The sequence below is a fragment of the Heliangelus exortis genome, chromosome 20 (assembly GCF_036169615.1).
Source record: "Heliangelus exortis chromosome 20, bHelExo1.hap1, whole genome shotgun sequence".
Classification (NCBI taxonomy): Eukaryota; Metazoa; Chordata; class Aves; order Apodiformes; family Trochilidae; genus Heliangelus; species Heliangelus exortis.
Window position 1 is genome coordinate 503,843 of NC_092441.1, and position 23,158 is coordinate 527,000.

At 61.7% G+C, this 23,158-nt stretch overlaps 2 protein-coding genes across 5 annotated transcripts in view; both read right to left on the reverse strand.

Moving 5' to 3' along the window:
* DNAH17 (dynein axonemal heavy chain 17) overlaps positions 1-7,130 on the reverse strand; it is a 30,207-nt gene extending 23,077 nt beyond the window's left edge. Inside the window, exons 1-20 of the mRNA XM_071764593.1 lie at positions 6,730-7,130; positions 5,817-5,998; positions 5,400-5,592; positions 5,225-5,324; positions 5,050-5,135; positions 4,790-4,915; positions 4,392-4,544; positions 4,229-4,312; positions 3,951-4,118; positions 3,612-3,728; positions 3,196-3,452; positions 2,876-3,071; positions 2,593-2,739; positions 2,163-2,271; positions 1,822-1,925; positions 1,578-1,718; positions 1,055-1,198; positions 707-889; positions 305-598; positions 47-216 (exon numbers count right to left, since the gene is read on the reverse strand). Of these exons, the coding sequence (XP_071620694.1) occupies positions 47-216; positions 305-598; positions 707-889; positions 1,055-1,198; positions 1,578-1,718; positions 1,822-1,925; positions 2,163-2,271; positions 2,593-2,739; positions 2,876-3,071; positions 3,196-3,452; positions 3,612-3,728; positions 3,951-4,118; positions 4,229-4,312; positions 4,392-4,544; positions 4,790-4,915; positions 5,050-5,135; positions 5,225-5,324; positions 5,400-5,592; positions 5,817-5,998; positions 6,730-7,074 (3,299 nt within the window). The 5' untranslated portion in view covers positions 7,075-7,130. The remainder of the gene's footprint in view (positions 1-46; positions 217-304; positions 599-706; positions 890-1,054; positions 1,199-1,577; positions 1,719-1,821; positions 1,926-2,162; positions 2,272-2,592; positions 2,740-2,875; positions 3,072-3,195; positions 3,453-3,611; positions 3,729-3,950; positions 4,119-4,228; positions 4,313-4,391; positions 4,545-4,789; positions 4,916-5,049; positions 5,136-5,224; positions 5,325-5,399; positions 5,593-5,816; positions 5,999-6,729) is intronic.
* A 650-nt stretch (positions 7,131-7,780) lies between these two features.
* On the reverse strand, positions 7,781-23,125 carry CYTH1 (cytohesin 1). Of its 4 annotated transcripts, none has more exons than XM_071764338.1 (13): positions 23,021-23,125; positions 15,450-15,532; positions 14,714-14,778; positions 14,049-14,115; positions 13,695-13,813; positions 13,327-13,407; positions 13,090-13,202; positions 12,871-13,019; positions 12,665-12,776; positions 9,907-9,983; positions 9,576-9,647; positions 9,290-9,444; positions 7,781-9,034 (listed from the first exon to the last, which is right to left on the reverse strand). In XM_071764338.1, the coding sequence occupies exons 1-13, from the start codon at positions 23,040-23,042 to the stop codon at positions 8,956-8,958; spliced, it is 1,194 nt and encodes a 397-aa protein (XP_071620439.1). In that variant the 5' UTR covers positions 23,043-23,125; the 3' UTR covers positions 7,781-8,955. The 4 variants fall into 4 exon arrangements, with proteins under 4 accessions (XP_071620439.1, XP_071620438.1, XP_071620442.1 ...); XM_071764337.1 differs by lacking the exon at positions 23,021-23,125 and adding an exon at positions 19,587-19,796; XM_071764341.1 differs by lacking the exon at positions 23,021-23,125 and adding an exon at positions 16,591-17,685.
* Between the last annotated feature and the right edge of the window lie 33 nt (positions 23,126-23,158).

The following is a 23,158-nucleotide window of genomic DNA, read 5'->3' on the forward strand; positions in this document are numbered from 1 at the left end:
GGCACAGTGGTGCCATTGCCACAGCCCAGCTGGGCACAGCCCCTACCTGGTGGTGACATGATTGAAGAGGTACTGCTGGAGCACCAGGGCCCTGTTCCTGATGGCAGCTGACAGTGCCTGCTTGAAAGGGCGGCAGTCGCTCCGCAGCCAGCCCCCAAACACCTTGGTGTTGGAGAACCTCGACACCTCCTTGCCCATTTCCATGTATGTGTCAATCTGGGGGTGAGAGCTGGTCACAACCTGTGGCCAGAACCTCCCTGGGCACTTGGGGTCCTCCTGGGCATTGCCAGCATCCACCTCATACCTCTGTCTGAAATTGCTGAAGGGATGGAGTCCCAGGGGCCAGGGGTTCCTCCTCTGGCTGTGGCTGTGGCTGTGGCTGTGGCTCTGGCTGTGGCTGTGGCTCTGGCTCCTCAGGGCTGGGGACATGGCCCAAGGTGAGAAATTGCTGCAGGAACTCCTCAGGATCCTGCAGCCACAGCTCAGATTGCTCCTCAAAGTCATCACTGAACTCCTTGCCGTCCACCATGGCACTGACCACCAGCGACACCACCTTCTCCCGCATCTTGCTCAGCTCCTCATGTTCCTCTAGGGTGGTCTGAAGGGACAGTCTGAGCTTGAGGGGACCAGGCTGGCAGGACCAGGCATCCTCACCCACCTCCAGCTGAGCTGGGAGATGCCACCCACCATGGACCCACCCACCAACCTTGTAGCTGAGTTTCCCTTCCAGCAGCCGAGGTATGCATGCTGCAGACTTGTAGGTATCGTAGAACAGGCTCTCAATCAGCTTCAGGAAGCTGTCGTCCTCTGTCACCTCCAGTGAGGGCTGAAACTGTACTCTGCCATCACGCAGCTCCATGCGCACCTCAAACAATGGGGCCTCAGCGACCTGAAATGGGTCAGTGCTCCATGTGCAGCTCCACCTCCCATGTTCCCTTGGTCCCCAGCTCCCATGGCAGGGACGAGGGGGGATGCTGGCTTCTCTGGTGCTCAGGTGTGCCGAGGAGCACTGGAATGGGCACATCTGGCCATCAAAAAGCAAACAAGGACCTACATTAGGGGACATGTTGTTGAGGAGCAGCTCCAGAGATTTGTGGATGAGTTTGAAGAATGCATCCAGCACGATGCCATCCAAGTATTCCACATAGTCCAGCCATATCGGTGATAGCGTATCAGCCTGCAAGAGACTTGCGTTCTCCTGCAAGCAGAAGACAACAAACAATACTTGTCAATAAATACCCAGCTCCTAACACTGCAGGTGAGCTCCTTCCTGCTCCTGGCCCGTGTGTGTTGTCCTGCCTGGCTGTCACCTAAACCCCACATCCTTCCCTCCTCCCAGCTGTACAGCACCAGAAACTGCAGCTGAAGTCCCCCCAGCCCTGGGAGGACAGTAGGTTTTTGGGTAAGCTTTTATGGACCTTCTCTGGAGCTTTATTGCAGCAGAGACCAGGGGAGCAGGATCAGCACTCCCCATTACCACAGGGACACCTCGGAGCTTAGGGCATCACCACACACCAGTGCCAGACACGATCCCCATTAATCCAGCTCCAGCTGAGGTGTCCTGGAAGGTGTCTTACTTCCACCATCTTGTGGATCTTTACTCCCACGGCTGTGATGGATGAATAGCGGCTTTTTAAGTTGTTTGCCTTCCCATCCAGGTCCAAGAGTGCTGTCTCCTTCTTGTCCTTCCTTTCAAACATGGGAGCAGCTGTGCATTTCTGCAGGGAGGAGACCATGGGGCTTTTCTGCTGTCCTGGGCAAGGGTAAATCCCCACTGGAGGCTCCCTGGAAAGGCCCTCATAAAGCCCCAGCAGAACCTACCTCCATCAGCTGGGTGATGTGTTTCACATTTAACTTGGCTTTCTGGACCCTGCTGTGCAAGTCACCCAGGGTATCTCTCATCTCCTGGATATACTCCATGACGCCTGGTGGGGAGGAAACGTGTCCAAGCTTAACAGATCACACAGACACCTCCAAGGAGCTGTGGTGGGGGCACTTGGGGGCCCTTCCCTGGGTGGGGGCAGACCCTGCCCACTCCTCATGCCTGTGGGGCAGGGGTCTTCATTCCAGGTGCCATGGCTGTCAGGACCTGCAGCCAGGTGATGGATGGGAGGTGGGACCAAGGGAAACCCTGGGCTGGAGCAGCTGTGGGGGGTTCCTACCTTCATGGCACCAGTAGAGGCTCTCCTCAGCACATGCCAGCTGGTTGTCCACAGCCTCCAGCTCCCCAGCCACCAGCGGCAGCTCCACTGGCAGCAGCTTCTTCTTTACCTGGGGTTGGGGGATCCCTTGTGAGGGTTGGGGGCACCCTGCTCCTGACCAGATGTGCACACTGGGTACTGGATTTACACAGAAAGGGGGTACCCCCACCACTGATATGGAGCTTGGGGGGCAGGAGGAAGCTGGTGTGGTGGTGGTGGCAGCAGCTTGGCTCAGCCAAGGTACCTGCAGGCATCTGGGGTGCCGGTGATGTGCCCAGTGTGCCCCAAAACCCATAGGTTGCAGGACCCATTTCATAAGAGTCTCTGCCCTTGGGGGCCCCAAGCCTGGGTGTGTGAAAAGCAGCCTGGTTGCCTCCCCTTTTCAACCTGCCTTATTGTACCAGCCAACAATGAGGTTCAGGTTGTCCACAAAGTTTTGGAAAGTCTCATTTTGAGCAAAGAGGCTCTCAGCACTGTCGGGGATATCCTCCTGCTGCTGGAAGTTCATGTACTTCACCTCCCGCAGAACGGCCACAAGCTGTGAGACATGATGGCAGGTGAGCATCTTGTTAGTGACACCTGGAACGTCTCACCTCTGGGAAAGCTGAGTGTACCCACAGGAGAGGGGTCACTGCATTCCCCTGCCCCGGCTGGCCACCAGCCCCAGCAGAGACCTGTTTGCTGAAGTTGACGGCGAGGAGGGAGGATCTGGGGTCCCTGCGGATGAGGGGCTGCTCCAAGCTGAAGTAGCAGTCCCTGCCAGCACCACCTGCCCATGCCCCGTAGATCTCCTGACGGTAACCTTGCAGCAGCTCCATCATCTCCTCGTACTTTTTGGACACCAGTTTTGCTTCATCACTGACCATCACCCTGTGAGGGTGACAAGAAAGAAGCAGCTGCTGTGGCAGAACACAGCAGGAGACACACACAGGGAGAGCCCCTTCCCTGGGTGCTGCCCAGTGTCCCCGAGGGGTGACTGGTGACCCACACGTACGGGTGGTTGATGGCGAACAAGTCCTTGTGTAACACCTGCAGCTGGTGCTGCAGATCCAGAGCCCACTGCAGCCGCCCAGCCGCCGGTGGCATGTTTTTGCTGGTGGTCAGGCCCTCCTTGCACTGTGTCTGAGCATCGTACAGCACCTCTGCTTTCTCCAGCTCAGTGCTGAACATTCCCAGCATGGCTGAGTAGCAGGAGGATATCTCAGCCTTCACCAAAGGTCGCTCCAGCAGGGAGCCAAACATGTGCACCAGCTGTGGGAGAAAGAGGAGCTCATTCATGAGGATGACCCAGGGACACCCCCAGGGTCGCTGCCAGGTGGGTGCCCCATGCCTGCTGCCAGCCTCTAGTACTCAGGTGAGGACACCCCATGTCCATAGACAAGACCCGTAGAGCCTGGGGGACATGTATACCTCCAGAGCAGCTACCAGGCAGCTGCAGCTATGAAAACCCTGGGAGAAGATGGTGGCCAGCCACCTGTCCATGTCCTGCATCTTCTTCTGGAACTCTGCAAAGTCTTTGTTCAATTGCTGCCAATAAGAACAAAATTATTTAAGCTGGTGCAGCCTCTGTGCTTCCTTTCCAAATCCTTCCTGAACGATCTGCTGAACTCCAAGTCTCATGGGCTGCCCAGAGGCAAGCACATGTGCTGCCATGGGACAGCTTTACACACAGTTTCTTGCCTGTTCTGGCAAGAGATTTTGTGGTTTTCATGAGCAAATGTCCACAACTATGCACCAGCATTCACTCACCTCTTCTGCGGGGTCTAAGGGATCGTATTTGCAGTCACCAAAACCTGCAACAAGTTGAGAGACCTCCTCGTAGATCTGAAACACTTGGCTCCCAAGGATGTTTCCTCTTACTCCTCCCAACTCTGCCTTTTCCAGCTTCTGAAACTCCATTGCTGTCTCGTAGATCTCCTGGGGAGCACAAACCATCATCTCACCAGTCTCTGCTGGGTGCCGAGCCCCAGTGTACCCAGGGCAGGGGGAACCCACATGGGCCCTGACCCAAAACACTCGGCTGTCACCTCAATCACTCTGAGTCTGTGCAAGAACAAGTCCACTCTCCAAAAGGCAAGGGCTGGAGGGATCTCAGAGATCTGTGGTTCCTCCTGAGGTGGAGAGGGGCTGTCAGCCAGTGCAGACAGCATGGATGGGACTGGGGGGACCCCCAAAACCCCCTGTACTCACCGGGAACAGCGTGGACATAAGATTGGAGCAGTAAGTGCTGTAGGACTCGAGAAGCTTCTCTATGGTGGAAATGGCCAGTTTGATTGCCTCGAGGGTCTCCTCAATTTCTCCTTGCAGATTCATCATGTCCTTGGTGCTCAGGAAGGCACGGGTCTAGGACAGGCAGATACAGAGCCAGTGAGCAGTGGAAGCGTGGGGGATGCTCCTCTCCCATCCACCCTCTGACCCCATGGGATCACTGGGGATCTGCAGCCCCCCTGCCCCAGTTCTCCCAGCCTGAAAGGGCAACTCTGCTGAGCGCCTGCCTGGAGTGTCCCTTTGTCATTCCACGCTGCCCCGTGTCCCCCCATGCCAACGCTCCAATTGTGCTGGAGCAACCGCCAGCTCTGGGGCTCTACCATCTCAATCAGGAGGTTGCCAATCTCCTGCAGGATGACGAGGATGCGGGCAGGAGAGCTGTAGTGCTGGCAGTGAGTGGCGAGGAGGCGGATGGTGCACAGTGTCTCCTCCAGGAAGGGCTGCAGCTGGGGGGGCAGAGACTCATTGGTGCCGGCGACAGAGCTGGCTGCGGCCATGCTAGCAAGTGTTGAGCAGAGCTGGGGTAGATCTGCACGAGGGACCCTGGTGGTGCACAGGTATTTTGCCATACATAACTTACCTCAGAGTAATCCACTTGTTCCACCTCTCCCAGCAAGATCTGGAGCGGCTGTAGGTGGAGGCAGATGTCCTTGGCTTCCTCCAGGCCTTGGCCATGGGAGAGACAATGTTGTGGATGGGGTGTTCCCAGAGGAGGAGGGAGAGGCATCTGCCCACTGCAGCACCCTCCATCTTACCGGCATCAACATCCCTGAATATCCTCTGGAGCTCTGGCCAGTAGCAGCTGTCAGCCTTCTCCAGCATCTTGGCCAGCGCTGTCACTCGGGGCATGAGCAGCTGGCAGGGGAGAGGTGACAGGATCAGCACTGGGGCTCAGCACGGGGGACAGGTGGCCACTGGCTGAGGCAGTACCTGGTCTTTCATGCACTGCAGGTTGACCTTCCTGGTCTGCCAGAACTCGAACTCAGTCCTGGGCAGGGGGTGCAGCCCCTCCAGCAGCAGCTGCTCTGAGTCCTTGCTCAGGATGTCCCTGATCTGGTGGGACCACTCAATAACAATGGTCTCCATAGTGTGTAGCACCGAGCCGTCCACGGGCCCTGTCGGGCTGAAAGGCAAAGAGGTTACAGTCCAGCACTGGGACTGGCCCTGAGCAACCCCAGGGGAGCCCCATGTCCCTGTTTGGGGTGTCAGGAGCCTCTCAAAGCTGCTCCTCTCCTGAGGGATGGCTGTGCCCAGGGACTGGGGCCGTGTCCCGGCTCCTGTCCCTCCCAGAGGGACTCACGTCTCTCTGGGCCCCTGCCAGGCTCTGCTGGCACCGGCAGCACCCACCAGGACACGACGCTGCTGGAGACATCCTGGTCCAGACTCTCGGGCAAGGGCAGCCACTGCGTTTTCCCTCCCATCACAAACATCTCATTCTTTAGCCATTGGGCTCGTTGCACCATGTCCTCCACCACCACCCTGGGCCAGTCCTCCACGTTGTCCTCGTTCCGGAGCTGAGGGAAGATGACCTAGAGGAGAGGTCTGAGTCGGGCGCTGGGCCGGGCTCTCCCCTTGCCAAGAACCGCGCAGCCGCCCGGGTTTGCACGGTCCAAAGCATGGTCTCCGCCCACAAGCTCAGCTCCGGCAGCCACCGGTGGGTTTTGCTGATGTTTTTATCCTCAGCACACCCCATAGTCTCCCGTGGGTCTCCAGCTCTGGTGGGCTGGGAAGTTCTGGGGGCAGTGCAGTGCAGGTGCCCGCGGGACCAGGGCTGGTGCAAGAGCAGAAGCCCCCAGCACCGTGGCGGAGGCATCACAGGAGTTCCTGGAGCCTGACTCATCTGTCGGGTGCCCTGGGCCTTTCCCTGAGAGGGGACAGTTATGGGAAGTTTGAGAGAAATCCACTCAGACACCTCCCAGCCGCCGGGAAGAGTGGAAATCTGCTGAGTTTTTAAAACCGCAGGGAGGAAGGGAACTGGGAGAAAACCAGGCTTGTCACCTTCACCCAAATCCACGTCCTGGTGGGGCTTGGTCACCCATCGGCACAGCTGGGTGGGCAGCCAGAGCCACCATAGGCTGGGACAAGCACTCGGAGCAATTTTTCTTCAATGAACCTAACTTGCTTTCTTTTTGAGCCCACCTAAGTTTTCTCCCCAGCAGCCTGCAGGGGGTGTCCGGACACCAGCGGGACGCGAAGGGAGAACGGCTCCTCCCCCTTGCCCCGAGCTTGTTTCCGATGCCCGCCCGTGTGGTCAACTCACCTCCTCTAACACGATGTTGAGATGTTCCAGCGGTGAGGAGTCGAAGTCCCCCACCATCAGCATGCTCCGGCAGTTCTCCTGGGTGATCTCTTCCTCCTTCTTCTTCACAAAGCAGATGCCCTTGCCCTTGAGGGTGTCCGGGAAGTCGGTAGTTAACAGGAGCTTCCCGGAGGGGTCCAGCCTCAGCACCAGCTCCTCCTCATTCCGCTGCTTGAAGAACTTGTCCAGCTCGGCCATGGCCTCAATGTTGTCCTTAAACTCGCTCCACTTGTCTGCCCGGACCCGCAGCAGCAGCGTGGCAAAGCTCTCCAAGAAACTGAGCCTCTCGTCCGGCCCAGACGCCATCCCGCGGCACCAGGCTCAGCCACAGCTCCCCAGACCTGGGGGAGGGGGCTCAGTAAAGCCCCGCTCATCCGGGGACTGTGCAGATCCCCCCCCTCCCCACTGCCCCCTGCCCAGAGCCTTCCCTCTCCACGCTGCAGCCTCCCAGGGAGCTGCCCCATCCCTGCCTGCTCCCACCACCACCCCACCTCCACTGCCCCCCAGCTTGCCCCAACCTTGCCTGGCCCTACCTCTCCCCTGCCTCGTTGCACCCTCAGCCCCCTCCAGCAAACTCCAAGCACTGTCAACAGCCCAACTGACACCAGCCCCAACCGGTACCAGCTGCACCCAACTGACACCAGCCCCAACCAGTACCAGCTGCACCCAACTGACACCAGCCCCAACTGCCTCTCACCTGGGGGGGCTGCCCCTCCTGCCCCCAAAGCCATCCCTGCCCATTGCTCCTCAGTGAGGGCTGTTTGCAAAATCCCCCAGGCCCAGCTAGCAGAGGAGAGCCAGGGGATGCCCCACCACCCACACCATCCCTGGCCCCTCACACCGCTGCAGTGTGTGCTGCTATGCATGGTCCAGCCCCCAGACCCCTGTGGGTAGGCAGCTGCCCCCCGGTCCAGCCGAGCTTGGTGCCAGCCCTGAGAAACATCAACCTGGTTGCAAAGCCAGGGGCAGGGGGCTCCTGCCTATCCCAAGCCTCACACACAACACAGGAGGCTGAGCGCAGTTCAGTGTTTATTTGCTGCAGATCCTCAGCACTAGATTACAAGGCCGTGGCAAAACCAAACAAAATGAAACAAAAAGGTTAGAATAAAAAAATCCTGCCACCCCCCGCCCTCCAGAGAGGCCTCTGCACAGAACAACCCAACATACAAAATAATCTAAAAGGAGAAAACTATACAGGAGTATTTACATCTCTGATAAATAGACTAATACTGATCCAGGTGCCTCTCTCTAGACCGTCCATGGTGCTGGAGGAACAGGGCAAGACACAGGTGTTTGCAAAGCAGAGGCAGGGGGGCTGCAGCCCCTGGCCCAGCTGGACCCCTCAGGAGCAGCTGTCCCTGGGCACCTCCTACCAGCCACCAGGGGAACAAGTCTCCCCTGCCCCTCACCAGAGGAACAGCACTGAAGGGACGACAGGGGCAATGCCACCTGCTGCTGCTGGACTGGGGTCCTCATCCGAGCTCCAGCACCCCATGGCTGGGCAAGGACATGTCCATCCCCCATGTGGCACCACTATACACTGTGACAGTGACAGCTCCCTGCCCCTCAGCCCTCCCTGTGCCCACGGGGGAAGGTCCAAGGCAGCAGCATGGGGACACCCAGGACAGATCCAGGCCCGCTACAACGAGGGCCAGGAGTCACAGAATCACAGAGTCCTGTCCCCACGGGCTCCCCCTGGAGCTGTCGCCCCTCACACCGGTGCCTGCAACACCCCAGAACCGCCAGTCGATACCCACCAGCCATCCACCTTCCTGACAGGACACTCAAGTGCTCCAGGACACAGGTGCTGGGGAGAGACCCAGACGCTGCATGCCTGTGGGGGGGATCAGGGCAGTGATGGTGTCTCCAGGGTGCCCAGGGAGGGGTGAAGGGCATGCACACTACCCATCCTGCAGCCAAGCCCGGGGCAGGACGAGGCTCCGTGCACACAAGGGTGTCTGTGTCCCAGCTCCACACTGTCCTGGAGATGAGGCAGTGACGGGGGCACAGAGCCACCTCAATGCCTGTGCTCCCTCCCTCCCCCCAAGGTGAAGAAACTGCGAAGCTGAAGCTGAGTCCTGGTCCCCTGGGGCAGGCAGCAACGCAGCCCCAGCCCTGCAGCCCTCCCAGAGGGGAGGTCCTGGGGCTGTGGGGGGCATGCCAGCCCCCCAGGGCCAGCAGACCCAGCTAGTGTCTCTTGGTGGAGGACACCTTCTTCTTCCTGGCAGCCAGCATCTCATAGAAAGGGTCCCGGCTGATGGCTGCCCTGGTGGGGGAAACAAGGGCTCAGGTTAGTCACACAGCCAGGCAAAACCTGTTGTAGGGGGGTCTGTCCTGCCTAGCAGGGCTTTGGGCAGCTCCCTCTATACCCCTGAGAAAGCCTGCTTCCCCCTATCATGGCAGGGTGCCCTGGGAAGCATTGCCCCCCTCAAGTACAGTAGGACAGGTTCCCACTGCACCCCTGCCCAGTTCCACACCCCCTCTGCCCAGCATCCTGCCACCTGCTCCTCCCAGAACTCACTTGATGCACTTGATCCATTCCTCCTTCTCCTCTGGTGTGGGGGCTGAGATGCGGTACACCGTGTGGTTCCCCTCCACCACCCGCCCATCCGCCTCTGTCTTGCAGGCCTTGATCACCTGGTCCTTGTTGTCAGGGATGTAGAGCTCGAAGCAGTTCTGGGAGGGAGGAGACCCTTGAGAAGCAGGCCCCACCTCCAAAGGGGACCCCAGGCTGGGTGGGACAAGACAGAGCAGCGAGGCTGCAGGTTCCCCACCCCACACAGAGCAGGCAGGGATTGAGCACTCACAGGCTTCTTGGAGTCCTCTACCTCACGGATGCTCAGGTTCTCCAGGGGGATGATGCCACGGGGCTCTTTATCCTGGTGAAGAAAAGGAGAGGTTTTAGCTGCAGGTTGGACCCCTCTGAACCACCCCCCCGTGTCCCTCCAGGCAGGGCTGGATTCTGGCAACACCCCTCTGTGCTGACTGGTGCTGCCTGGGCCCAAAGCCACCAGCACCCCAGCATGGCAGTAGGCAGGGTGCCAGCCCCGCTCTGGGATGCTGTGCCCAGTGTGTGCCAGGCTGGATCCAGCCCCCCCCCTGCTGCAGCTCCATGCACCCCGAGCAAAGGCCACTGACCGTCGTGTACTCGAAGTAGTAAAGGCAGTTGTCAGTCAGGATGAACCAGCGTCGCTTCCACGTCTTCACCCTGCCTCCTGGGAGCAGAGAAGGACAGGTTGGACACAGCCCCAGTGCAGCAGAGCCGGAGCACACAGCACATGGAGGCTATGGCAGAGCTGGAGCCCAGACGGACACAAAGACAGCAGCACCGGCGCCGGGCGCAAGCAGAGCCAGGCAGGGGGTGGGCAGCAGCAGGCAGCACGCACCAGGCAGGGCGCGAGCAGCAGCGGGAAGCAGACGGATGAAGATGGAGGTGGAAGGTGCCAGGGGTGCCAGGCCAGGAGCGCTGCACCCCTTCCCAACCAAAAACACGGATTTAGTGTGCCTGGAGGATGCTGCAGCCAGGCAGCTCCTGGGGGGATGTGGGAATTTGCTCTTCACACCGGCCATGGTCCTGCTGCATCCTGGTCAGCACAGCCCAGTGCTGGGGCAAGGCTCAAGCCCAGGACCATGGCTCACAGACTTCTGGTTGGAAGGAGTGTCACAACTGCCATCACAGAGAGAAGCTGCTCTCTGGGCTCAGGGACCACCCACCCCCAGGCTCAGCTCCCCCTCCACTGTACTGGTGTGCTGCAGCTATGAGAGAGATGCTGGATGTGCCAGTGTGGGATGAGCACCCAGGCTGAGCTGTCTGGGCTGGCATGGACATGAGGATACACGGTGTGCACTAGGGGCTGTGCCCATCTGCCCCCATGCCAGCTGTCTGCACACCCCAGTCCCTGCCCAGAGCCAGGCTAGGGCCAGCACTTCCTCCAAAAAGCTCCTGTGCCTCCCTCCAGCCAAGCCCACCCCAAAACCCAGGGCTTATCCCTTTCTGGCACTCCCCAGGGCCACTTCCTCCCTCATGGCTGTGGGTGGCTAAGAGGCCACATGCCAGGGCAGGGAACTGTGGCACAGGGAGTGCAGGAGGAGCCCAAAGTTTTGGGTCTGCAGAGCCACACAGGACCAAGGGCCAGTGCAGTCCTGGGGTGATCACCGACACCCCCAGCTCCTTGGGGCTGCAGGTGCTGGAGCCAGGGTCAGGGCTCCATGGGATTGCCATGAGCTGCCCAGCACAGCACAGGACACCACACACAGACATCTCCTGCCTGCTCCCATCCAGCTCCAGGCACTCAGCACCCCCACCCCCTGTGCATGGGCTGGGGTCCCTCCTGAGGACACCTCAAACAGACCCTCTATGGCTTGGCTGAGCTGCCTGAGAACATGGTGAAGCACAGACTGGCAGGTGGCCCAGTAGCTGTGGCCTCATCCCTCTGTCCCTGGGCCATGGGTGCACCAGGGCAGCAGAGGGGGCCGGCAGATCACGGGGAGCATTTAGCTTTGGCAGGGCTGGTACCTAATACCTCTGCCCTGGGGGTGCTGGGAGCGGGGCTGTCCCCTGGGCAGGCAAGGTCCCCGGGGCAGTGCAGGTGGTTAGCAGCGGCAGCAATGAGACTAATCACCAGCAATTAAAAACGAAAAGGAAACAAAGCCCCAGCAGCGTGAGCACAGCAGGGAGAGGGGTACATACCTCCTGGAGTTGGGGGCAAGGAAAGGAAGAGCCAAAATCATGGAAACATACAAAATGAGGGAGAAAAGAAAATTAAAAAAAAAAAAAAGGAAAAATAAAAATAAAAAGAGGAAACCCCCAAAGAACCCCCCTCGCCCCGCGTGGGTCAGTGGGGCAGGGCTGCAGCAGGGAAGCTGTGAGGGGCTGGGCTGGCAGCACCGCCATGGGGGCGACCTGCCCTGGCTCACTGTGGCTCTATAGGATGGATCTTCCTGGCTGGGGGAGCACAAGACTTGGCTACCCCCCCCCCCCATGGCCTCCCTGGGGTGTCCCTCCCTGCCCCGAGTAGTTGGCAGGTACGACCTGCTGGGTGCTGGGCTCACTCAGGGACAGGAGAGGCAGGTCTGGGGCTGTCCCCCAACTCCCCCTGCCCCTGAGACAGGGGACAGATTACTCAGTGCCAGAACCAGGCTCTGCACTGGTCACAGCACAGTGGGGGGATGAGACCCCTCTGCCATGCCGAGGGGGTGGCAAACGGCAGAAAAACCCTTTGGTGAGAGGACAGAGAGCAGACCCCCACAAGAGCCCCGGGGACAGGCCCCCACCAGACCCTGCTCCTGCCATCACCCTGCTGTTCCCCCTCGTTTAACCCGGGCAGAGGATTCCCCAGAGCTGCCGAGAGGAGAAGCCACAGGAGCCAGGGTGCGGGGGGCTCCTGGCTGGAGCCGGGCGGTGCAGCGGGGATGCCATGCACGCTGCCTGCATGTGGAGCCGGGATGGGGAGGTGATGATGCTGTGGGGGGTGAGGCAGGGACCGGGCTGTGGCATGAAGGGGGGATGCACGCAGCCTGGGGCAGCTCGCCGCTCGCTCCTGAGGACCTGCTCCAACAGGGCCCTGCTGTGTCTCAGTGACAAGAAGGGCCTCACGCTCTCTGTGCTCCAACCCCAGTACCAGCTCTGCACCCTGGGGCTCGTCCAGCCAAGAGGCATAATCCCCTGGGATGCCTACCTGGCTGCACTGCAGAGCCTTGTGAGCTCCAGGTTCACTCCTGCCACCCAGCCCAGGGAAGATGGAGAACTGCTGGATGTATGGACACCTTCCCTGTGGGGGCTGTGCCCCTGTCTGCAGGCTCCTGCCCCTCCACAGGGCCACACTCCAAGGAGCAGGCCAGCAGGCAAGGTGCTTGCACCCACAACCCAGCTCCTCCCCAGGTGGCCAGCACTCACCTAGCTTCAGGAGCCAGCCCTCCCGGTCGGGGTTGAAGAATGTGTGTGTGAGGTCATTGCCATCGTCCTCGGGGATTTTGAAGGGTTCGTTCTTGATGCTCTCATAGAGATTCTGGTTGAACGATACACAGTGTCAGCTCTGCTCCACCCAGGAGCCCTGCCATGGGACCAGATCCACGGCCCAGCCCCAGCCCCCCGGTGCTCACCCGTAGCAGCTCCTCGGGCAGATCCCCCCCATCATTGATGCCGCGGTTCATGGCGATGAAGCGCTCTGCTGTGGGCTTGTCCTTGACATTGGGGTTGTGCAGGCTGGTGTTCAGCATGATGATAGCAAAGGAGAGCACGTAGCAGGTGTCTATAGGAGCAGAGGGGAAGTCAGGGGTGAGGCAGGAGGGCTGGGGAGAGGGGCCAGGGCCGGTGCTCACCTGTGGACTGGAAGACGCCGGGGTTGCACTGGCAGTAGCGCTGGGCAAAGGCCTCCATCATCCGGTCGATCTTCTGTGCCTCCCCGGGCAGACGGAAGCTCCACAGGAACTGCCTGCAAAGAGCGAGGCCTCGCACTGCTCCATGCACCCTCCAGCACCCCTGGGGTGACTGCAGCCCCCGCCAGCCCCCCACCTGTCCCCACGGACAGCAGCCAGCTCCCAGCCCCCCGGGCTCACCGTAGGGCCTGCACCAGGTTGAGGTCAGTGAACTCGTGCAGCTCCACGAAGGCATGCAGGACTTGGATGTTGAACTCGTCCCTGTGGGAACAAAGCCAAAGCACGAGGAATGCATGATCAGCAAGTCCTGTGACTGCTGAGCAGCCCCACGCCTCCTGCCCGGCTCCAGACTCTGATTGCTTGTAGAGGGAAACTTGCAGCTACCCCTGGGCTGGAGCCCTGGGCTGCTTCGCACACAGAGGCCCCTGCCAAGTACCAGCCACGGACTGAACAGCCCCACTGGCCTGGCACCCCATGTGCCCCACAGAGCTGTTCACAGAGAATTGCATCCCTCAGGGGGTGACCTGAGCCACCCCAGGCCAGCATACCTCTCACCCAAGTAGTCACCAATGGCTGTCTTGTTGAGGCCCTCTCCCTTGTACAGGAACTGGGCAATGTCCTCGCAGGTGTTCTTCAGCAGGTCATTCTCAATCAGGAACTGGATGCCCTGGAGGGTTGCAAGGGGCACCTCTGGCTTTGCTGCTGACCCCACCCACCTGCCCACTGCCCCCCCAGCCCCTGCCCTGGCTGCTGACTCTGCCCAGGCCCTGGTAGGCAGCCAGGAGCCTGACAGTGGGGTGGCAGAGCCCAGCATGACCCCAGAAGGGCTGACAAATGCCCCCTGAATGCAGGTCTGCCAGGAGCCTGCTGCCCTGGTCTCTGCCTGGGCCACCCCGTGTTACCTTCTTGGGATCCATGTTGAACTTCTTCCTGCCCATCGCCACCTGCTTATTCCTCTGCATGTTTTTCCTGTGAGACACAAAGCAGCTCTGAGCATCCAGGAGGGACCAAATGGAGCCCAGCAGCTTGGACTCGTCCAGGCCCCCTGCACTGAACCTGCAGAGGGTGCAGCTGGCACACTGCCCCATGGTGGGTGGCTGCGGGCAGCCTGCCGGGGTCACCCTCTGCAGAAGGGGAGGTCACCACTGCAAGAGGGGAGGCCAGGGCAAACTGAGTGCTCTGGAAAGAGCGGCCTTCAGGCCCCAGCTGGGCCAGCGTGAGGGTGACAGGCTTCATGCCCCACTGGGTGACTGGAAATGATGCTGGGAGTCAGCTCCTGTCAGCTGCTGGGACCCCCTAATCCCAGGCTGGCACTGCCTGCGCCAGTTCAGAATAACAAACTCTGGCTGTTGCTGCAGCCAGACAGAGGGGCTGAGGCTTGGAAAAACAGACACTTGGGGCAAAAGTTCACACCAGGAACCTGCTACTGCTCCAAGGAATTCAGAGTGCCTGGGAAGACCATCAACACCCACAGGGGCTGCAGCTTTTGTGTTCTCATGGCTCCCACCCACAGCCTTGCTCTAGGGAGAGGGCTCAGGGCAGGGCCTGGGGTGACAGCAGCACTCACCTCTCCTCTGTGGAGCCGAGGTTCTCGATCTCATTCGTCACTTCTGCTATCTCATCTTTCAGACGCTGAGAGGAGAGAGGACTCTGAGACAGGGGGTTCCTCCCTCCCAAACCCCCAGCCCTGACCACGAAGGGTCCAATGACCCCTGGTGCCATTCCCCCTGGGGCGGCCATTCCTTCTTTCCCACCCCGGGTGCTGCCCTGGGGCTGAACCAGCTCTGGGGGGCAGTGGCACAGAGGGTGGCTGCACCCCACTGCTAATCCCCCTGCAGCATCACCACACTCCCCGTGTGCAGGAAGGAAGAGATTCAGAGGTTAACAAAATTACCCCCTAATCCCCTTAGATCATGACCAGCATATGGCTGTAATTAGCCTCTGCTGCCTTAATCAGGGATGTGACTGACGAGTGTCCCAGATGAGCACTGAACTCGCTGGTGCTGCAGCCTGGCCCAGACATGGTCCCTGCCTGTGTCAGACACACCCCACAGTGGCCTGGGCCCCAGGAACCAGCACAAGCGTGGCCCCGAGCTCTGTGGAAAAGCCACTGCTGATGGCCCAGGGCCATGCCCTCTGCTGGGACCCCCTGCCTAACCCGGGCTATCCCCCTCTTCCCAGCACTGCGGTGAGGGACCCCAGATGGGGCTGCATCACTGCCCCAGTGATGTGGGCAGGGAGATTGTCCCCTGCCATATCCAGGCCAGGGGGACAATGAAGGCCAGTGGCCCTCAGCATCACACCTGTATGTCAGCCAGCAGCTCCTGCTTGCGGCGCCGGATGTTCTCCAGCTCCTGGCACTCCTCCGGCGTCAGGTCACTGGGCACTGAGCAGAGACACGGTCAGGTCAGTACATGTGGCCTTGGGCATCATCCCTGCCAGGCTCCCAGCTGGCAGCCTGGGGACTGTCAGGAGCTGGGACACAGAGCTGGGTGCCCAGAGGAGCCAGGCTGGTGAGCAGTGCCCCTGGCCAAGTGCCACCAGCAGCATATGAGGAATTCGAGTGCCAGGGCACCAACCCCCCAGGCAGTGGCTGCAGCGGGGGAGCGGGGCGCCGACGGTTCCTGCTGATTCAGCCCAGGGTGGCGGCAGCGAGGACCAGCGCAGCCCCTGGACCAGCTCCAGCATTCCTCCTCTCCACTGGCCCAGGCCTGCCAAGTCCCGTTTAACTCTGCTGTGCCCCAGGCAGGCTGGTGTTGGTCCCTGTCCTGGTCCCTCCCATGGCTGGGTGGCTCTGCATGGACCTGAAGTCCCATGGAGCTCTGCTGTTCTGTTCCAGCCCTGGAGGAAACCAGCTCCTGGTTGTCCTCACAACCTCCTCTGTGATGTCCTTTTGAGCCAGGGCCCAGAGCTGGTGCACACTCAGGACAAACCTCACCTGCACAGTGTGACATCTGCACCTCCTGTCACCCCACAGGAGACAGGCACCCCATCATCCCCAACACCATCCTTGAAGCTCAAGCCCAGGGCCACCACACATCCCCCCTCTCTCTGGAGCCCCACAGCTCCCAAGACATTCCTAACACTCCCCAGCGTGTGACCTCCCGCTCCACAGCCACGCAGTCCCCATTCCTGTTCCATCTCAGCCAAAGGTCACCCTTTCATCCAGCGGTGCTCCCAGCCCCTGCCCGGGGGTCGCTCCCTCACACGCCACACCAAGTCGCCGGTGAGAACACCACAGACAGCACCGTCTGTCCCAGCACTGTCCCCAAGGGAGGCAGCGGCAGCACCCGCCGGCTCGGCCTTTGCGCCGCCCCTGCCCGGGGGTGCTGGGTCTGGTGCCCAGCGGAGCTGCCACCGCCTTCCTCCTCCCCACACATCACGGCTCCGTTCTGCATAGGCCCCGCATGCTGCTGTGGTCTCCAGGCCACAACCTGGACTCACCAGAGCATCTCCAGCATGGCCACTTGTCCCCTGCCCAGGGACACCGTGAGCCACTGGACTGGCACTGTCCTCAGCCGCGCTTCATTCCTCCCCAACCCACTGCCTGCTCCATGGGAGCTGTGCTTGCCCCTGGTGTGACCGTGGCCACGTAAGCTGAATCTCTAAACTCAGCACTTCCCTGGTTCCACTGGGGCTCTCTGACAAACTTCCTCTTTCCCAAAAATCCCCCACTGCCAAGGTCGGCAGCAGCCGCTGCTTGCGACACCACCCCTCCAGAGGCCACGGCAACACTTCCCAATACTTTCAGACTTTGACGCTAGGAACCATGAACCAGACAACCCATCTCATGGCACCAGATTAAAAGTTATTTACAGTCAAAATCCCCGAGGCCTGGCCTTATCGATATGCCCCACCCCCCTTGCGCACCGCAGAGCGGCTCCAGCAGGCGCCCGAGTCACCCGTTGAGCCCTGGCTTGCTGCGGGAGGACCCAGCTCCATCACCAGTGCAATGCCAGGGACAAAACACCTCAACCCCCGAGCAGCACAGTGCTGCAGGATCCCTCCTGCCCAGCCATGGCTGCAGGGGAGGGGAAATTCAGTGCCAGGGTTGGACCTGCTGCAAAGAAAGGGCAGGGGGCTGGAACCTGCATAGACATTGGGAGCAGCTTTGGGAGCGGGCAGGGGTCCTGGCAGACCCCAGGCAGGGCTCCCAGCAGGGCAGATGCTTCACAGAATGAGGGACTGCAGGGCAGAGGGTTCCAGTGGGTCTGTACCGGAGCCCAGGAAGGTCCCTCCCTGCCTGTGAAGACGAGCACTCGTGACACTGGCCCAGCCGCGTCAGCAGCAGCCAGAGGAAGAGAAACCCCAGACGCAAGAGCTTTTCTGGGGAAGGAAGAGGGTGTGAACCCTTCCCCTGCTCTGCGCCGGCTCCCACGCCGCAGTGCCGAGCAGAGCCCTGATGGTTCTGTGGGCCCAATGAGCCTCACTGCAGGCTGCAGCAACCCAGGGGACAGCAGTGCTGCCCCCAACTCTGGGGGGCTCCTGTGACTCCTACTGCTAACAGCCAAGCCCGAGGACCCTGCACACTGCAGCAGGACAAGGGACACTGGCAGTATTTGTCCTTCTGTCCCATGCTCCAGGCTGCCCGGTACCTGCATCAGCCAGGGGCAGGGGTAGAGGCAGCAGCTTCCCCCCCACAGCAAAGCCCCCCATCACATACAGGGACCACACTCTCTCCCCAGCTCCCTCCTACCCCACAGATGACACGCTGCTCACCCTCACCCCCTCACCCTGACCCCACCAGCCTCCCTGTGCCAGGCTCACTGCTGCCCTCCATCCTCAGGACCATCCTGGCCAGCCACCAGCCCTGCCCATGCTGCCAACAGCTCCAGAGAGGTGCTGCTGTTTTGGGGTGTGGACACCTGCCCACCCTGGTGCTTCCTGGGGTGACTCAGGGCCATGCCAGGCCAGTGAGCTACAGGGCAGCCTGGGCATCACCCTGGCCTCACCAGGGGCTGGCACCACCAACACCCTGTTCCTGCTTTGGCATGGCCAGGGCTGCTGGAGCCTCAACTCCTCTGCTCACAGCCTGGGGGGAACTGGGGAGCCAGGGCCCTGCTCCTCATCCTCCACCCCGGGGTTGGCAAAGTTATGTGTTGGGGCCCCAGCCAGGTGGCACCAGGAGGTGGCCAGCAGACCAGACCCTGGGCAGGACTGGGAGGGCTGTGGGCACCACTGGTGCCTGCTGCTCTCCAAGCCCATGGCAGCTCACAGGGCCAGATGGGATCAGAATGGAGATCAGGAGCAGGGCCAGAAGCCATGCTGGTCCCCCTGGCAAGTTACTCCCCACTGTCTCATCCCACTGCTCTGTACAGGACCACTGCATAGCAGGGTCTGGGGGCTGTGGGGCTGCGCCTGCAGCAGAAGCAAACTCCCAGCATGTCCTCATCCCTGGGGAGGTGGCGTGAGCCTCGGCCGCCTTGACTCAGCTAAATCCTGCTCGGCAGCATGAGATGGAGACACAGCACCAGAATGCCAGCTCTGGAGAGAGGGGAGGGAGGGCTGTGGGGGCCTCGCCTCAGCTGCCCACAGCCCTCCCACTGGCTGTGTCACACCTGCACCTAACCGTGCCGGGGGGCAGGGGCACCGCCTCTGGGCAGATCATGGGTCAAGTCCAGGATGCTGCTGCCAGCTCCTTCCATACCCCACACCCAGGGACCCATGGGGCCCCCAGAAGCTTCCTGCCCATCTCAGTGCACCACATCCTGTTTTCACTGTGCTGCCAGAGCACCCTGAGTTGCGTCAGCCCTGCCCTTCCCCAAGGAGGAGTGGCAGGAGAAGGGGCTGGGGACAGGCTGCTCCAGACAAGAACCTCCCAGGTGGCCGGGCCAAGTGCTCAAAGCCAGCCAGGACCTTTGTCCTGACAGGGCCTTTGTCCTGCTTTGGCACAGCCCTAACCATCACCCCTGCTCAGCGAGCCTGACAGGGAACCCATGTCCACAGCCACTGCCTCATTCTCTTGTGGCTCTGTGTCCCTCCACTCCAAGGACAAAGCCCCAGCCCACAGTGCAGCTGGGCAAGCACCAACCCAGCCATGGCCACACATACCAAGCAGGTGCTGGAAGCACCGTCTGGCAGGCACTGTGCCTGCTCTCCACACCATTTGCCAGACCAGGCCCTAGGTGGAGCAGAGCCCAGTGCCAAGGAGCTGACCAGAGCAGGTCTCACCTTTGTGCCCCATGGCACCACCATCCCATCCTGGCACCAGCACAGGGCCATGGCATGCGAGGCAGCCCAGTGCTTGGCCATCCTGCCGGCGCTAAGCACCCGCTGAAGCTGCAGCCCATGGCTGGCGGTGCGTGGGGGAAGGAGGCGGCGAGGACTGTCTGTGCCGCTGCTGGCAGGAGCCATATGGAGCCGGAGCTCCGGGCACCGCCATGTCTGCTGTAGGGACGGGAACCCCACGGAGGGCAGAGGGGAGGGCAGGAAGTGCCTACCTGCCTTGGCGGCCACCGAGGGGCAGAGGAAGGCCTGGAAACTGGAGGCACAAAGCTCGCTGACTGTCCCCATGCTGCGGAGGTCCTGTGACAGACGCTACCAGCTCCGGTGGGGCAGGCGGGAGCAGGCAGAAACCTGGCAGGCCCGTGGGGCTCGGCGGCAGGCTCCCCGGTGCCGGGCCCCGCGGGCAGGGTGCAGGCAGGGGAGCTGGAGGAGTCCCCACTCTGTCTGGAGCCGGGGAAGGCGGCTCTGGCAGGGCAGCTCCAGCTGCAGGAGCCCACGCACCAGCCCCAGCCAATCCTCGCCGCTCCCGCACACCAGCCCGCTCCGCTCCCGCTCCCGGCGCTCCGGCCGGCGACTCAAAGCCACTTAAAAGGACGAGGAGTTTGGGAAGTCCCTGGCAGCCCCCCCTCCCTGAGCCATCTGCCCCCCACAGCCCCCTTGCCCCGCGGGGGGCCGGCAGGGGGGTATTTTTAGAGCGGTTTTATCCCTCCGTATTAAAGCGTTAAGCATCGGGAGCTGGCGGTCGCGTAGCAACCAGCGCTGCACGAAGGAAGGAAGGTGCACGGAGAGACAAGACGGCTCTGGGGAGGCGCGGGGAGCAGGGGGTGCAGCCGCGGCCCCCGCTTGTGAGGCACAGGGCCCGGGCGTCGATCCCGGCACAGCCCCGACAGGCTGAGCCTGCCCCACGCCGTGCACGGGCAGGCCCGCGGAGCTCTGGGCATGTCCCGGCGGCACGGAGCTGCCTCCCGCAGCAGCAACTGGGGGGCCCTGCCCCAGGATCCCGGTCTTGGGGACTGCTGGGGGGGAAATGCAGCCCTCCCACCGCCCAGCCCCACTGCACCTGGTGACCCCCAGACCTACAGGCGCCGCGCGAACCCAAACCGGACCGACAGCTCTTTCCCTTCGAGCAGGAGCCATCCCCCAGCACGGGGCACGGCCCTGAGTAACAAACCCCAGAGCCTGTCGGGGCAAGAGGCAGCGTCCTGCGGACGGCCCCGCTGCCGGCTCTGGGCTGCCAGGAGCCAGAAACCTCTGCTAGCCCACACCGGCAAGGACTGGGATGTGATGAGCCAGGAGAAACCGGACCTGGGCGAGCAGTGAGAAAGGGCACACTGGGAGCAAACTGCCCTTGGAGGCAAGGTGGTGAGGGACAAGGAGGGGACCCCGGGTCCCAGGACTGCTGCAGGCAGGAGGGTGGGCAGAGGAGGGCAGCTCCTGGGGCTGTGAGGGCAGCCTGGCACCCTCCAATGATGTGACTTACGGGGTTTGGACACCACTTCCCCATTCCCAGGGGCTGTAGCAGTGGTTGCCACATCACTGGGAGCTCTGGCTCTGCTCCCTGAGCCCAAAGCCATCTCTGCCTATCCTCAAGTGGGGACCTGCAGCCTGCCAGGGGACCTGACACCCCACCCTCCTGTGGGGTCCTCCCACACCCCATGCAGCCCACTCGTCTCCAGGCACGGGCCATCCCATCCCAGACAGCAAGTCCCCCAGCACAAGCTGCTTTGCTGGAGGCTGCATCAGCCCCACTTAGAGAAATCCCTTAATCCCCCATACCAGAGCGAGCAGTAATCCTTTGGGTGCTGCAGGATTACCAGCACTGCCCAATCCCCCTCACCCTGGGGCTGGGCCTGAGCCCAGCTCGGGATATGGTGCTGTGCTGGGATCATGCTGCCTGTGGCTGCTCACCGGTGCTGCAGCTCAGTGGGGCAGGAGCAGCCGGGCCGGTTCCTCACCGTGACACCGCCGCTCCACCAGGCCAGAGGCGTTTGCCCCCACACCCTCTTGCTCAGTAGCTCTGGTCCAATAGGTTTAGTCTCACTGCTGTCCCTGAGGGGAGATGCTGCGAAGGGGGTGGGAGCAGGGGGAGCCTGCATCTGTGCCACCAGCTGCTTGCTCCGGGATTTGCTCTCTGCTGAGGCAGACGGATAGAGAGGGGCCACGTATTGTGGGGTAGACACTGCCGTCAGCACAATCCCACCACCAAGAGCCTCCATGTCGGGCTTGCACCATGCTGAGGCCTCACCAGACTGTCCCCTGCAAAACCAACAAGAGCTTGAAGGCACCAGGAGAGTTGCAGACCATGAGGCCCTTGCAAAAGGGACAGTGTCTGGGTTGGGAAGGTGGCTGTGCTACCCCATCTGCTGTCTCATGGCATGGTTAGTGGGCTTTTTCTGATGCTGACAGACAACCTGGGACATTTTCCAGGTGATTCCAGGAAGCAGCGAGAGGCTGCTTACAGAATCGCTCCCTGCAGCGCCCTCCTGCCCACGGTCTGTATCTGACAACACCCGTGCCAGGCCACGCACCAGCAGCCAGGCGCTTGCACCTTATCTCGCACAGCAAAGTCCCCACTGCTAAGCACAGCCTCTTCTGGGATGGAACAGCAGTCTCCTAATCAGCTGGGTTGCACAACAGTGGCAGTGGGCAGGCAGCCCGTGAGCCAGCACTGCTGGCAGCAGCGTCTTCACTGGCACGGGCAGTGCCTGTGTGACCACAGCTCCTGGGAAGAACGACCACCAGCATCGGGACCTTGGCTTCACATCTCACCCAAACTCCATCCTTCCTTCAGCAAAGTCCTCACTCACAGAAAACCCACCTGCTGACCCCCAGAAACCTGCCTCAGAGGGCCAAGGCACAGGCAGTGCCTTCCCACCTGGTGCTGTTCCTTGACACCGCACAGAAATGCTCTGCGGGCACAGAGGATGGAGGGAAGTGGGGAAGTAAACACGAGAGGGGACCTGCAGCCCCTGTGCTGCCTCACCCAGCCTGGGAGCGTGGTGCTTCCAAGCCCAGCAGACATGCTCGTGAGCCAGGGTGATTTGTGAGATGTCCATCTCTGCAGGTGTGCAGGCTCCCAGTGCTCAGCTCACAGCGCTGGGATTCAGCAGCTGAGCGTAAACGGTGAGAGGCAAGGAGAAGACACGCAGTCCTAGAGGCTACCGGCAGGTCCCACACTGCAGGCAGCTCACGAGCAGCACAGCAGGTATTACTCTGAGCCCCCGGCAGGACCGAGGCCGCGCCTCCGGCCAGAGGGGGCTGCGGGGGTTCTGCGGGCCCCGCTCCCCGCCCTGCTGCGGTTTCCTCCCGGCGCTTCCCCCGCCACCCCCTCGCCCGGCCCCGCCCGGCAGACGCCGCCAAGGCCGCGGCCGCTCCGTCACCTGCGGGTGCGGGTCCCACCGCCCCCCAGCCCCGCCCGCAGCCGTCGGTCCCGGTTCGGCAACTCGGAGCGGCCCAACCCAAACCCTCCCGCTCGCCGGGGCGAGCCCCTCCTGCCCCACCCCTCCCCCCCCCCCAGGACCCTCTGCAAATCATGGACCTCGCCCGGCTACGTGCCCGGGACCGCCGTACCCCTCTCCGCCCGCTCTCCCGGCCCTGCCGCGGCTTCCCTTTCCCCCAGGGCGCTGCCCCGGCCCGGCCCCACACTGACCGTAGGCGCCCTCCTCCTCCATCCCGCCGCTGCCGCCGCTCCGGCCCCGCCCGCGTGACGACGGCGCCGAGGCCGACACGGGCGGGGACACGTGACAGGAGTGGGCGGGGCCTCCAGGGCTCCTCCCCCCGGTGCCCC